The 15,344-nt window shown below is 42.6% G+C and overlaps 1 protein-coding gene across 1 annotated transcript in view; it reads right to left on the minus strand.

Annotated features, from left to right (window-relative positions):
• Positions 1-15,344, minus strand: part of CPSF2 (cleavage and polyadenylation specific factor 2) — a 68,952-nt gene that overhangs the window by 44,109 nt on the left and 9,499 nt on the right. Inside the window, exons 4-12 of the mRNA XM_085893986.1 lie at positions 10,942-11,047; positions 10,641-10,770; positions 10,410-10,525; positions 5,058-5,245; positions 4,562-4,852; positions 3,653-3,753; positions 3,305-3,505; positions 2,946-3,092; positions 461-545 (exon numbers count right to left, since the gene is read on the minus strand). Coding sequence (XP_085750112.1) covers positions 461-545; positions 2,946-3,092; positions 3,305-3,505; positions 3,653-3,753; positions 4,562-4,852; positions 5,058-5,245; positions 10,410-10,525; positions 10,641-10,770; positions 10,942-11,047 — 1,365 coding nt within the window. The remainder of the gene's footprint in view (positions 1-460; positions 546-2,945; positions 3,093-3,304; positions 3,506-3,652; positions 3,754-4,561; positions 4,853-5,057; positions 5,246-10,409; positions 10,526-10,640; positions 10,771-10,941; positions 11,048-15,344) is intronic.

The raw sequence follows: 15,344 nt of genomic DNA on the forward strand, positions 1-15,344 counted from the left end.
GCCTTCGATCGGGTTCGCTTTCCAGGAAGAGACTTGCTGATATGCTTAGGTCTATTGAGGGAGAGAACAGTGTCCATATCAAAAGATGAGGAAACAAATTAAATATTGACTGCTCATCTCAATAAAAGGGCAATTCTTACCCCAAATATTAATCCTATTATGTGGTTATACATCTGGCAAAAGCTCCTGGAACATTATAAATGACAAAAAGAAATAGTTTGCACGAACAGAGGGAGAAGAAAAGCCTGAGCATGCATGCATATGTATTATGTACAGGTGTATGAATGCTTGTTCAAATGCTTCCTCACATTTGCCATTTTGCAAAGTATGTTTGCATTGTGGTCGACTATCTTGCACAATTATATATTTAAAATAAATGTGAATCAGCGGAACTGCAATAAGGCTTCCATGGCCAATATGACATTTCCTCCTTTTCAAATTTATTTCGTTTCTTCCTTACCTGCCGAGGCTTCATCTGGCCGATAAGTTTCTTAATAGATTCCCCGTCTGATCGACCTTCATAATCGATATAGATCATCTTCGCCCTGGGTGCACAAAACAGTCACCAAGCAAATAAATATTCGACACGATATTGTCTTTCCTAAGAATATAGAAAGCAACAACAACCAGTCCAATCGGTGCAACATGTTGGTCTATGTAGTCTAAAACGAGGTTAAAAATAAAAAATAAGAAAAGAAAAAGATACTTCACAGGAGGAAATGGATGAATAGGCCTAAATCATTCAAACATGTACCAAACAGTGTTACTCTTTAAATATTGTGCGAGGAAACGCAACCAGAAGCAATATTAACAAGGGTGTACGTACATCAAGGCTGCTGCGAATATGCTTAAGGGGTAATTTTCATTTATTCGGTATGCACAGTGGGAGGGAGGATAATTTCATTCAAAGAATGCAAGAGTAATACAGGCAGTCCCTGCTTTATGAACATGTGTTCTTGAAAGTGTGTTTGTAAGCTGGATGTTCGTAAACCGGGACAATAAATCCCTTTTAAACACATGTAATAAGTGATTAATTGGTTCCTGAACACAAAACCCCCCTTGTCTTTTTTTTTAAACATAAAAACGTTATTAAATGTACTTTTTCAATTAAAAATGAATAAATCAGAGTCGTATGAGGGAGAATGAGGGATAACCAACGTATGTAGTATAAGGGACGAGGGATAAAGTGTGCAGTATAAGGGACAACAAGGGATAACGAGCCAGAGGGGTTTATGGTGAAGCAGAGCGAGAACCGCTGCCTCTCGTGCTGGCAAGGAACACCATGGAGAGAATGGCGTGTGAAATGGCTGAAGAATGCTGGGGTGAAGCCCATGTGAACGAGTTGTGAATTACGTTGTAAAGGTGTGAATGGGTAATTAACTCTGAGGTCAGGAGCAGCTCAACGCACGTTCGTGTGAATGGATCGAACGTTCGAAAGACTGAAACGTGGTTATAAAGTATAATATTCATGTGAACGGATGTGCGGAAGCCGGGTGTTTGTAAACCGGGGACTGCCGATATACTCAACTTAGCTGAAAACTGAAAAGCCATGCAATGGATGGAATCGATAAAACGCTGATCACGGTATAATAATCACCTTGGCAAGTAAAAGATGAACGCAGCGACGCGCTGTTCGGTTGCAGGCAGAGTCAACCCCACCAAGTATTAATTTAACAGCCGAGGGGGATTTGAACTCAGGATCCTAGGATCCCAAGCCCATCACCCTAACCTACAGGAACAGCCAATTTTATTATGAAACAATGAGAATCACTACAATTTAACACAGGTGGAGGCCAATTAACTTGGTGTGTGATTTTTGAAGGTGATTGGTTATCCAACCAAGATATTCTCGTTTTGTATTTTCAATAAATTTTCTGAAATTTACAGAATTTGTTTTTCATTTGGAAGTTGTGGGCTACGACGTGTAAATAAAGGTGGAAAAAGTCTGATTTAATGTAATTTAATTCCAGGCTATAGGGCAACAAAAGGTGAAAGTTTTGAAAGGGGGTGTACACTTTCTATATGATGCACTGCAGCATGTGATAAACTTTCAATTTCCTCCATTGAACGGTTTTCAGTGTACGCTCTTAACACTAGAACTGCCACGATATAACTGCAAGCATTGATGAACAGGTACCAAGAGACATCCTGCTTTGATCCGACACCTAACCCATTACATCATCTTTATTCAATTGAATTCAGAAAGGGTTTAAAAAAAATTAAATTCAAATCAAATGGAAGACCAAATAAAACAGGTACCGCAATGGAGTCATCAGAAGGAACCCGAACAAGCAAAAAGCAAATATAAAGTCATCATCAGGAGGAATCTTGATAGGATTCGGGTTTCAACGGCCACTCCTATCCCCTCAAACCCATCCAGGTGCAGCCAAGTAAACCTCATTCAAAAAAAAAAATAATAATAATCTGACGTACATACATGATGCAAAAACATACGTACAGCTTATGCACATATATAATACATCATGGATATATACCTGGGATCATTCCAATGGCACTGGGCCATGGACTAACACCCAGGCCTAAGGCCTGGGACCTGCTGATCTCTGCTGCTTCAATGCAATGGCAGTGCATGATTTTATTGGGCTGGAGTCAGGGCAGCTGTCCAGCCAATTGGTGTAAAGCATTGGGCTGGAGTCAGGGCAGCTGAACACTAACTTATGTATAATACGTGATATTTTGTAAATCCAAAAAGGACAAAACTCTGAAAAATTGACGAAATGCCCTGAAACTTGAACTTATTCTGTAACGTATCACACTAAAGCCATGTACCAAGTTTCGGTTGAATACGTTAAAGTGTATGGGAAAAACGTCTGAAAAACAGGTGGGACGGACAGATGGACGGACAGACGGAGAACAAACCTATACCCACCTCCAGTGAAACTGGTAGGGGACTAATAATGTAGAAGAGGCCTAAAATGACATACTTAATTTCAATCGTTTCCAAATTTGAGATGCACTTGGTTGGTGTGTCTCCGAGATCACGATCCATTGCGTCTCCTTTGCATTGGTTCACATCCAATTTTTTTTCCTCTTCTGCCACCATCAGCTCTGGCGTGAAAAAATCCTCTGGCCTACAGAATGATGGGGGAGGGAGGTGGGTTTGTGAGGGGTTGGGTGGAAATGTGGGTGTTCTTCTTCCTCATATAAGCAATGCCATCCGACAAAACATTCTCAGATGGAACTTGGGATCGAATTTCCTTTTTTTTTTTTTTTAAATGGAACAACAAATGAATGCAACTGTCATTTACGTGAGGTTTATGAAAATAGAGCAATTTTCACTCACCTTATTATCTCACCATAATCATCCCACTTAATCTTTTCCTCAACAAAAGGAAACATTGGGTACGCCTTCTTGGCCTGTTTGAAAAAGCTGCCTTTACGAGTGCTCTCATTTTTCATCATCAGATCATGCTTGGTCTTCACAACAGATTGGTGTTCTCCGTCTACCTCCATATCACTTTCATCACTCGAATCCACATCGTCCCTGCCACATAGGAAACACAAATAATTTGTGCATTCATTAATGACACATTATTATTGGAGCAACATTTTCAATGCAGTCAAGGCACGAAAGTAAGAACAAGTTTTTGATCATGTTTGTCAAAAGGAGCAAAAGGTTTTGTGATTTTACTCTCGAGCTTGTTCCTGCTTCTTGGCCTCTTCCTTCTTCACCCTTTCTCTCCCCAGGTGCTCCTCGAGCTCCTTGCCTTCCAGCTTCACCCGCTTCTTTACCTAAAAGGCATTCATGCAAACACTTGTACGCGAGTCCAAGGGAGCAACACCAAGAATAGCAAACGGGCAAATTATAACCTGAAAATGGATCAATAAAGAAAAACAAGAGCTATCTCAATTATCCTTCTCAAAGTGATTATGAGTGAACATCTTTTCCAGATGAAAGGACAGTCAATTATGGCATGAAGGAAATTGTGATCGTACAAGTTAGTTGCCATTCATAGAACTGGTCACTCCACAATTACTCCATATCCTGATGGAACAGCGAAACTGTTAAAACTATTATATCGTCAAGTGATGGTGCAAACCAGAAAACAATCATTTTGAATTCAGCGATTATAATGAAACAAAGGCTAACATTTGTGAAGCGAGCATGGTGATTTTAACATTCACAAGTGCATGCTCGCAGACGGCACGGACCTATTTGTAATGGAGGGCTTTCTTGACATCTGAAGGATGATGATTCAGGGATCAACAAAAATTTTACATCTGGCCCCATTGTTCAAATCGGTTGGAAAGTGAGGCTTTGCCTTGTGACTTGAAGGATTGCAACAACATTAGGAAAAAAAACAACAACATCGATCCACATCCACATTACAGCAACGACGTTGATCAGAAAAGAAGAAGCCATCGATTATTTTGAAGACTTTAAAGGTGGAAAATGCAACAGGCTGGAAATGCTGAGTTGTTGGACTTTTCAAAATAAAGGACGCGGCATTTCAAAAGGAAGTTTACCATCCGTACTCCACAACATCAAGGCGGCATCTTAATTTGACTGCGTGCACATCGCCGAGCAAGATGGCTTCACCTCAAGCTGCACTCGGCGTAGTGTGGGGTTGTCGATGAGCTTGCGAGCCAGAGTTCCAGGTGACGTGCGACATGTGAAAATAACACAGTTGCGGCTGTGTATTGCCCATTGGATGAAAAGTTCCCTTGAGAAACCACACTCCAGGTCGGGCTGGCTGCAGAGCACCACCTTGGGGCTAGGCACTTTGGCAAGGTCAGCAAGGCTATGGCACAACGAGAGGTGTCGGAACTGGAATGGATTGTTCCGCTTATCCTCAAAACAGCGCATCAATTTGTCACTCATCCACTCGACCTAGGAGAAAAATGAATAGCCTCTCGCAATTCGATATACAAATTTCACTTGTAATGGCAACTCCAAAGAAAATGAATGCAATATTATGTTTGTATCTGCTAAGAGTTTGAAAAGCAGCAGAGATCAACGAAAGGAAATTTCCACGAAAACACAGGCAATCATTACAATTATATCTGAGTGAGCCAAGGGGGTGATGTACACGCACCAGTGACTTGGAAAACTCCACCACGTTGTAGCTCACATTGTTGAGCAAGGCAAGAGAATAGGCAGCAAGGCCTGCATCCTTTGTGCGCCATATTTGGTCAAGTAGTTGAGCTAACTCAAGTACTCGGCCAGCGGTGTCCACAGCGATCAGTACATTTCCATCGTTGCGCAGTGTCTCAAGAATGTTGGCTAGGGACCAGCAAGAGGAAAGAGACACGAGCTAATAATCGGTGCAATGTCACTTGGTAAATATTGAGTACAAAGGCACACACCAGAAAGCAAAGTGAGGTCAGCAAGAGAAACTTTCTACAATCATTACTTCGTGAAATTTGTGCATGCTTTATTATTCCAGCGTGTATGGCCAAAGGCTGACTCATTTCAAACACAGCAACACCACGTGTTGTTCAGTGACCATAGTGGAGTATAAATTGGAGGAAAACAGGACAGCACACTTAACATCCCCTCTGAAAGGCAGATATATTCTGATACAAGGCCTTGCCTATACAGAGAATGGGCTCCACAACAAGATACACTCGTGTCGCATAGCTGCCAGCATTCAGAGAAGAAAAAGAGGTAGGATGGAAAGGTTCCATGGTGCGAGGAAACAAAGCCACTGAAAGGGGGGAGGGTCTGGGAAGTGGGAAGTGGATAAGGAACGGCTGGCTTGGCAAGCGTTTAGTGATCGCCAATCAGTCATATAAACACCATGCACCCAGAGACGCCTGGAATGTCAAGCAATGTCCGAATTGGACAAATGAACATTTTACTTTGGTATTCGGAACTGCTGCTGATGTCAACTAAGGAGTTTAAATTTTGAAATTCGGCTGAGATGGAGATTCTCGAGGTTATGGCATGTGCGGAAATGAAACAAAGCCACGAACGCTGACATCTCTGGGCATTTATAAGCATTGCAATGTATCCAGCGATTCATTGGTATGACGATCAGGCATTCAATGATATGAGTGAGGAAAGTGGAAAAAAAAACTCTTATTAAGAAACTGTTGCGGCCTGTTCCAAATCAAGGTGTGGTTGAGGAGGGAAAAAAATGGCAAATTAAGACCACAGCGAGGGACAGCAAATTGACGGAGGATGTACCTGATAAAGGATATAATTAAATAAGGCTGTTAAATATCTTCAAAAGTTGAGTTTTAATAAACCCAAACACCCAATTTCCATTCATGCACTTCCTTGGAGCTCCCTGAGAATGCATGCAAAGTTTCAAGTCAATCGGTTTCATGGTTTTAGAGTTATGGAGGAGACACACACACAGATTGAATGATTAACTGACCGACACATGAATATATATATATATATATATATATATATATATATATATATATATATATATATATATATATATATATATATAATTATAGATGGGTCAGTATTCAGCTACTGCAACTCCAACCCACTGCTTTACACCCAGTGGCTGGACAGCTGGCTTGACTCCACCCCAATAAATTAATGTGCCGCCATTGCATGAAGCATCACAGATCGTTAGGCCTCCGGCCTTCGGCCTCAGCGTCAGTCCATGGGTGAGTGCAATTGGAATGATCTCAGGTATATAACCACGATGTATTATAAATGCACATAAACCGTACGCATGTTTTTCCTTCATTTATATACACCAGGTTATTTTTAATATGAAATGGGAAAAGCCGAGAAACAAACGAAACACAGCAGGTTGGAGAGGTTCTTTTTCTTCATTTTGGTTCTGGTATCGGCTCGAGCGTGCATTAAAGCAAACTAATTTTTATCTCCAGTTTGTTATCCTAGTTGTCTTTATTGGTTTCTAATCTACAAAAGATATCAGCAAATGAAAATTGCTATTCCTTTTATTTTGCTGAATAGACTTAAACACGGTGTGTTTTAGGGTTTCTTCTTCTTCATTTTAGTTCTGGTATCGGTTAGAGCGTGTGTTAAACGCAAACAATTTATCTTCCGAACATTCATTGGGACTGTTAGGAGGCGTACAGTATTACAAAGTGATTCTCGCTCTTGTTTAATATTGTTGTGGTTCTGAAAACCACATCCCTCCAACACCAATGGCAGCCAACATACGGTGGTCCCCAGTCAGTTATTTCATTAATATACGTTCAGATAGTCCCTTCCTTCTTGTCTAATGGGTCAAACGGGACAGTGCGTTGTATAAATCTCATAGTTGGTCTGATTACATCTCTGAACTCATCCCTATTCTTTTTTTTTCTCTATTCCTGAGGTAAATCCAAGAAAGGGGTCCTCTTGAGGCCGGCAGGCACTCTGCTCGGACACCAATCGGTAAAAACCACAGCTGCGCCGTTCGCGTGAGAATGCGTCCTCACAGAAGACCAGTCTTACAGTATGCACGTGGCGCACTCTTTTCAACCCATTTCTGAGTACAATAATTATATCTGTCCTCTTTTTAATCCAAATGTCCATTGAATAATTCTATCTATCCTCTTCTTCAACCCAAACTTACATCTAATAATTATATCCAAATTAATTCCCTCAGTTCCTGACACAAATCGGGGCTGGCGCCACGCACACCACCGCTTTTGATGAATGACCACATGCTCGATGGCGGCGGACCCACGCGCAGCCCCGGGATAATTTATTATCGCACACGGAGCGGAGCGCGAGTGGCACACATCTTGTTCGGGTCTGTGCATGTGTTACCATAGCATCTTCCTGTCGGTCTACGCTGATCACCACGGCCACGGGTATCTACCACGGAAGGCGAACGTCCTCTCGCCTCTATGCCCGCGAGGCTGCAGCCAGGCAGAGGCACACTATATGGCTCGGGCCGCATGGCTTACAGACAGGCAGCGCATTGACCGGCGCTGACTGCCGTGGACGGCCTGGGAGTTCGGTGCAGGGCGATTCGTGTCATGGTGCTTGGAGGGAGACGATTCCGCAGCTTGGAACTATCTGGCCAGGAGTACAGTGAGGGCGCTTCCGGTCATGGCGGCCGGCCCGTGTGCTGGCCGGAGCACAACCAGAGCGCCCAATTCGGGTGACGACACATCGCTTCGGGTCGTCACCCCTGGCCGCACCACGGGGCCTATAAAAGGATGGGGCGCGGAGCTGTCCGTCGTTGTCGTCTTTTCCTGCTCAGCGTTCCTCATCTGCTGGCCCCGACTTCTCCACCGCCTTGCCGCTGAGTCCACCCAACCACCTGATCCTGTCTGCCAATCCACCCACTGCTCCGGACTCCGCCTTCTCCACCCACTGCTCCGGACTCCGCCTTCTCCACCCACTGCTCCGGACTCCGCCTTCTCCACCCACTGCTCCGGACTCCGCCTTCTCCACCCACTGCTCCGGACTCCGCCTTCTCCACCCACTGCTCCGGACTCCGCCTTCTCCACCCACTGCTCCGGACTCCGCCTTCTCCACCCACTGCTCCGGACTCCGCCTTCTCCACCCACTGCTCCGGACTCCGCCTTCTCCACCCACTGCTCCGGACTCCGCCTTCTCCACCCACTGCTCCGGACTCCGCCTTCTCCACCCACTGCTCCGGACTCCGCCTTCTCCACCCACTGCTCCGGACTCCGCCTTCTCCACCCACTGCTCCGGACTCCGCCTTCTCCACCCACTGCTCCGGACTCCGCCTTCTCCACCCACTGCTCCGGACTCCGCCTTCTCCACCCACTGCTCCGGACTCCGCCTTCTCCACCCACTGCTCCGGACTCCGCCTTCTCCACCCACTGCTCCGGACTCCGCCTTCTCCACCCACTGCTCCGGACTCCGCCTTCTCCACACACTGCTCCGGACTCCGCCTTCTCCACCCACTGCTCCGGACTCCGACTTCTCCACCCACTGCTCCGGTCGCCGCCTTCTCCACCCACTGCTCCGGTCGCCGCCTTCTCCACCCACTGCTCCGGTCGCCGCCTTCTCCACCCACTGCTCCGGTCGCCGGCTTCTCCACCCACTGCTCCGGTCGCCGGCTTCTCCACCCACTGCTCAGGACTCCACCTTCAACAACTGCTCAGGACTCCACCTTTTCCACCCGCTGGCTTCTGACTCCGCCCAAAGTCCTTCCTTCACGCCTGCAGGGCACGCCCCATTTCTCTGGATCGACGCTTAGCTGCTCGAAGCGCCATGTAGCGGGAGACGATGCGCCAGCTGTCAGGGAGGTATCGCCCAGAGGAGCATCCCCCCAAAATGTATTGGTGTCGTGGTCGGGCAAATTGTGCAAGCTATTGAGAGACTGTTGGCCTCATCTCCTCTCCTTTTTCTCTTCATCAACTCCTCTTCATCGGGATGTGTGTGTGTGTGTGTGTGTGTGTGTGTGTGTGTGTGTGTGTGTGTGTGTGTGTGTGTGTGTGTGTGTGTGTGTGTGTGTGTGTGTGTGTGTGTGTGTGTGTGTGTGTGTGTGTGTGTGTGTGTCATGGCGCCTGTCTTCACTTAAGTTAAGATTCTACAAGAATTATATTGGGATAACTCTGCTGACTGCTCTGTATCTGCTTTTGTAAGCTGCATGTATTATTGTCGCACCACACTTTTCTTCCTATCTCTGCTCACACACAACAATAAAAGCTATTAATTGTGTCACATATCTTTCCTCGCCTGCCTGTTAATAAATCCTTTTGTAGAAAGCTCGTTTTTGTCTTTCCTTTCATTGATCCAGCATGGTCCGTATCCTAATCTAGCCGGGACTTTATTCCCAACGATCCATTCCTTTTAGCTGGTACATCCTTGGCAGTGTCGCTCGGCTGCATCTGATCTGTTAAGGTGATCCGGTTCGGAGAAGGCGTACCGAGGATGTGTCCCCCGGTAATTAGATCACGTGGTTATTTTTTGAGGTAACCGGATAAAGTAGATGGAGGACCCGAGGTCACGTGGTTGAGTTATTGGCGTTCACGGTCGGTTAGCGACCTGCCGCGTCATGGAATTATCCGTGTGCGATGGCCTGCAATTCTGGGGAGTCTGGTGGGAACCCGAGATAGCTTCCCCCCCTGGTGGTCTTCTCACCTGACCCCCGGCCCACAACAATATGTTAAATTAATTATTCGTGCCTGCTGTTTGTGTCCTTTATGATGTCCCTAAAAATAACAAGTTTCCTGTTTGGAAAAATTTTCAATTTTGTTACACTGTCAGACTGGCAGACAGACTAAAAGTTACCTCACTCCTCTCTGCGTATATGCAGTCAGGATGACATTCCTTACAATATGCCAAATTTAGAGCCAAAGTACTGCTAGACTGCAGGTTCGTATTCTGATTAGTGTTCAAAATATAAAATTAAATTGAAATAAAGTAGTTCCTCGATCATAAACTGATATCTGAAGACAGACAGACAAAGTGAATCAATTGCTTAACCCCACTTTTTGCTTCGTGTGATAAAAAATAAACTGTTGCAGGAGCAAAAACAACTCACTGAGTAGTTGTTCGTCCCGTTGCTTTCTTCGAGCCTGCATATATAGTGCATTTAAAGAATCGGTGATGAGCAGAGAAGGCCGCGTAACTGACTCCAACACACAACCATTCAAGTGGCTGCGAAAGCACAAAACCAACAGGCATGAATGAGCAATATCATGAGCCTTAAAATTCACATTTGTTTGTTCAAGATGTATTCAAAGCAAAACAGATAAACAGCCATCATACTCACATTTCTCGCTTATGATTATAATCCACCGCATATATTATCTCCTCCTCACCATCCTTAACAATCTTCCAGACAGTACCACCAATCATGTGCCCAGCAGGCAGAGGAGTCAAAGATAAGCCGTGACCTTTCCCTGCGAAAGAATGACACGTGAATTTTGGGGCCCAAGTAAGGTGGGGTCAGCATTATAGGCATTGAACACAAAAAGGCATGACCTTGCACACGTCAAAGAAAAATTGGCCATGATAGTCTTTATTACAGAGTTAACACAACTGTATATTTTAAGGAAAAAGTGGTATTGTACCTTTTAAGGAAACTATTTGGTTGTACTTCAGCTGCTGGATTTTGTCGAAAGCAGCATCAACATCATCCAACGTGAAGAGAGAGAACTCTTCCGTATTATGCCGTGACTGCAAGACAGGCCCAAAAGCAGGTGTACTTGTCAAAAGACAAAAAAAAAATTAAAAAGCAAAGATCATTCCTTGGAAAGGATTTAATCATCAACAGCCATACTTGATTTTTAAAAGGTTGATATGCAAGATGTTGGATAACAGTATATATGGAGTGGATTTTGAAAGGTTTTGTGCTATTAACAGCTTGCTCATTCCCTTCCCTCCCCACCCCCTCCATTCTCAATTGAGTACAGCATCAAATCAAACAGTCAAGTTTCACAAATATACAAAACTAGCAGGAGTACCTGGTGTTGCCCGGTCGGTGCTGTTCTAATCCTGTTGGCATTTTGAAGAAATCGATTTGTTTGTTTTTTTTTCGATTTTTTTGTGGGTGTCAAAAACACTTCCTTGCACCCACTGAGGAATGGGGTCAGAGATTATTTAATATTACCTTTCACATAAGCTACAAAGGCTTAGGTACAAAAGAGAGATAAAAAATATGCCCCACCCCCCCAAAAAACGAAAAAAAAAATTTTTTGTTTGTTTTTTTCTTGCCTAAAAAAATCCTCAGCACTCACTGATGAACCTCTGAAAGTTTGATGAAGGTTCATTCAGCCATTCCCTGAGAAAAATGGCGGTGCGCATGCACGCAGATACACACACACACACACACACACACACACACACACACACACACACACACACACACACACACACACACACACACACACACACACACACACACACACACACACACACACACACACACACACACACACACACACACACAAAGTTAATTATTTGCAAGCAGGAGGGATTAAATAAAATAGCCATTCAGAAAGTGATTTCTTTTTAAAGTGTTTTTCCTTTGCAGTTATAATATGTGCAGGAAAGTTCACAAAATGGCAATTCCTCCCCAGCGCAGATCTGAAATGATATAAAAGTTCCATGAGAAGGAATTTCAACAAAGGAGGAGGAGGCCCATCTGGACTATTAAGTCTGTGCATTGGTTGCAAACTTATGGTCGTTTGTCCGTTCTCATCCTTTATAAACAAGCTCAAATGAGCTAAGACCCTCGTCCTCTTAATGATGACGTCATAAAAACGAATATGACGTCATTGTGATGTATCAGGTTTGCGATAAATTATCTGTGCAATTGCCCGGCTTGATTCCCGCAAACAAAATTCAAACAGCTTGCCTAGTTTTGGAGATAATGGTATAGGCGATTTCCATTAGCGGCGATATTATGACGTCAACTCTTTTTCTAGCAAGAATTTCCAAAATCGGAGATGGTTACTGCCTGCGCGTGGGCTTCCTGCATATACATGGCAAGTTTCACGAAGATCCGATGAAAACTCTGGGTTGTGAAACAAAAAATGTCAAAAAATAGGAATGACGTCATAAAAATTGATATGACGTCATAGTGATGTATCATATGTGCGGTAATTCATCTCTGCTAATGCCCTGTTCGATTCCCGCAAACAGAATTCAAAAAGCTTGCCTAGTTTCGGAGATAATTTTTTGGGCGATTTCCATTAGCGGAGATATTTTGACGTCATAACTATTTTTCTGGGAGGAATTTTCAAAATTAGAGATGGTTACTGTCTGTGCAGGGTATTTTTACATATATATGCCAAGTTTCAGGAAGCTTTGATGAAAACTGTAGGCTGTGAAACAAAAAAAGTCCACAAGAAGAAGATGAAGAACAACAACGTGAGTAAGACTTAGAGATCCTCCACAAGGATCTAAAAATTATCGTGTTCAAGTATCGAATTCAATTTAAATTAAAATAAAGATTGTAAAGGTCAAATGAAGAAATTCGTTCCTGAAGTTTACCGCCATTGATGCAATCTTATACACGGTCATATATAACATGTCCAAATACCGCAAAACTGGAGATTTTTGGAAGTGGTAAGAAGGTGATTTGTGTTGTAGTATTCAAGTATATAATTAAATTAAAATAAAAGAAAGATTGTGAAGGTCAAATAAAAACATTAATTCTTGAAGTGTACCGCCATTAAGAGTGTCTATAACACCACATTATTTTACACATTACATTAGTTTGTCATGCCTGTTGTTTGTGTCCTTTTTGACATCCTTAAAAACAGTAACTTTCCATTTCGGAATGATTTTCAATTTTGTTTGATTGCCAGGCAGGCAAACAGTTAAAAAAATTTTTTACTCCTCTCTGAAGATGTGTGATCGGGACAAATTCCAAACCAAAGTACTGGAAAACGGCAAACTTGTCTTCCTATTCATGTTCTGATTAGTGTTCAAAATATAAAACATTCAATTTAAATAAGTTGTTCCTCGATCATAAACTGACGTTTGTGAATGGACGGATGGACAGAAGTAAAGCAATTGCTTCACATGGACAGAATATATATATATATATATATATATATATATATATATATATATATATATATATATATATATATATATATATATATATATATATATATATATATATATATATATATATATATATATATATATATATATATATATATTTATATATATTTATATATATTTATATATATATATATATATATATATATATATATATATTTATATATAGCCTGGTGTTGGCGCAGTGGTTAGGGCAGCGGCTTGGGATCCAAGAGGTCCTGAGTTCAAGCCCCGTTGAGCCACTGAATTAATACACCAGGGGGTTGACTCAGCCTGTCATCCTTCCGAGGTCGGCGAAATGAGTACCAGTATACTGGGCCGGTGTATACCCCGGTTAAAAGAGGTGTACCATATCCCTGTGTCGTAAGACGCGACCAGGGTTGCGTCAGGAAGGGCATCCGGCGTAAAACATGTGCCAAATCACTATGCGGATCATAATGGATGATCCGCTGTGGCGACCCCTAACGGGAGCAGCCGAAAGAAGAAGAAGAATATATATATATATATATATATATATATATATATATATATATATATATATATATATATATATATATATATATATATATATATATACACACATTAGTACATGGAAGGAGCATCCAATCAACGGGTTTTTTTCACAACTACGCAAAGATTGGCATTCCCATCAGTGAAGTGACGAGTCTTATGTGCCAATTAGTTTCTACAATAAACGAGAGAATTATCACCTACTTTCAGTCATCGGTAAGTTGAATGCAAAGCCTCTTCTTTAAAAACCTTTAACTCTCACTTCATGCAGGATTTTGTACTTGGCAAATTGTATCAACCCTCTCAAAAACATCTCTCGAGACTCACTATTCAATAAAACAGAGGGCACTTGGTGAGCATTTCCTACCAGGAAACCGCTTTGGCCTCCAAACTTCCATGCACGTCTTTTAACTTCGTGCCTCGCCTTATCTTCTGGTCTTTGCCTTTTTTCCAGCTTTATCGCTTGACAATAACAAGCATTGCAGACAAGTTACCTTCTGAGCTGAACAAAACAAGCTGAAAATGACGTGGATGCTCATTCTGACATTTATTCTGCTTTTCTCCCAATTGTTAAACCAACCTATTATGTCAACACAAAAAGAAGATGCAGGACAAAGACTCAGATAGTTGTCTGGCATGGAATATTTTTTTTAAAGTGAACTAGAAGCACATACATCGGATTACATAATTAACCTCCGCCATCGAAGATCGGAGGTTACTGTTCTCACCCCTTTCTGTTTGTTTGTTTGTTTGTTTGTTTGTGAACAGTATTACGGAAAAACTCCTCGACGGATTTCAACGGAACTTGGTAGGGGGATTAGGTATGGTCCAAGGATCATGCCATTAGATTTTGGACTTGGTCAAAAATCCAATATGGCCGCTATGGCGGCCATTTAAAAAAAATATTAGAATTTTTTTTTGCATTTCTACATGTTATAAGTGATTTCCAACAAAAAAAAACATGCCAAAATTATAATTGCGGCTGATTTTGGAACTTCAGGTAGATATACCCACTTAAAATCAATTTCTGTCTAAAGGAATCTAGTGATGATGAATGAATTGAGGATGTAAAAGTTAAAAGTAAAAGGGAAACTTGCAAACTATAACTCGGTGAGCACTGTTGACGTCAAATTGAATGAATAGGATATCAGGTTCACTTGAGTGACCTAGCAGTATTGGCGGCAGAGGTTTTGCACTCCGAGTGCTCCCCCTCGAGTAAACCTCTGCCATCGAAGATGGACAGAGGTTACTGTTTTCACCCGTCTGTTTGTTTGTTTGTGAACAGTATTACGGAAAAACTCCTGGACGGATTTTGAAGAAACTTGGTGGGGGGATTAGGGATGGTCCAAGGATCATGCCATTATATTTTGGACTTGGTCCAAAGTCCAATATG

Source organism: Eptatretus burgeri, chromosome 9 (assembly GCF_056783735.1).
Source record: "Eptatretus burgeri isolate ZD-2024b chromosome 9, Ebu_testis_v1, whole genome shotgun sequence".
Taxonomy (NCBI): domain Eukaryota; kingdom Metazoa; phylum Chordata; class Myxini; order Myxiniformes; family Myxinidae; genus Eptatretus; species Eptatretus burgeri.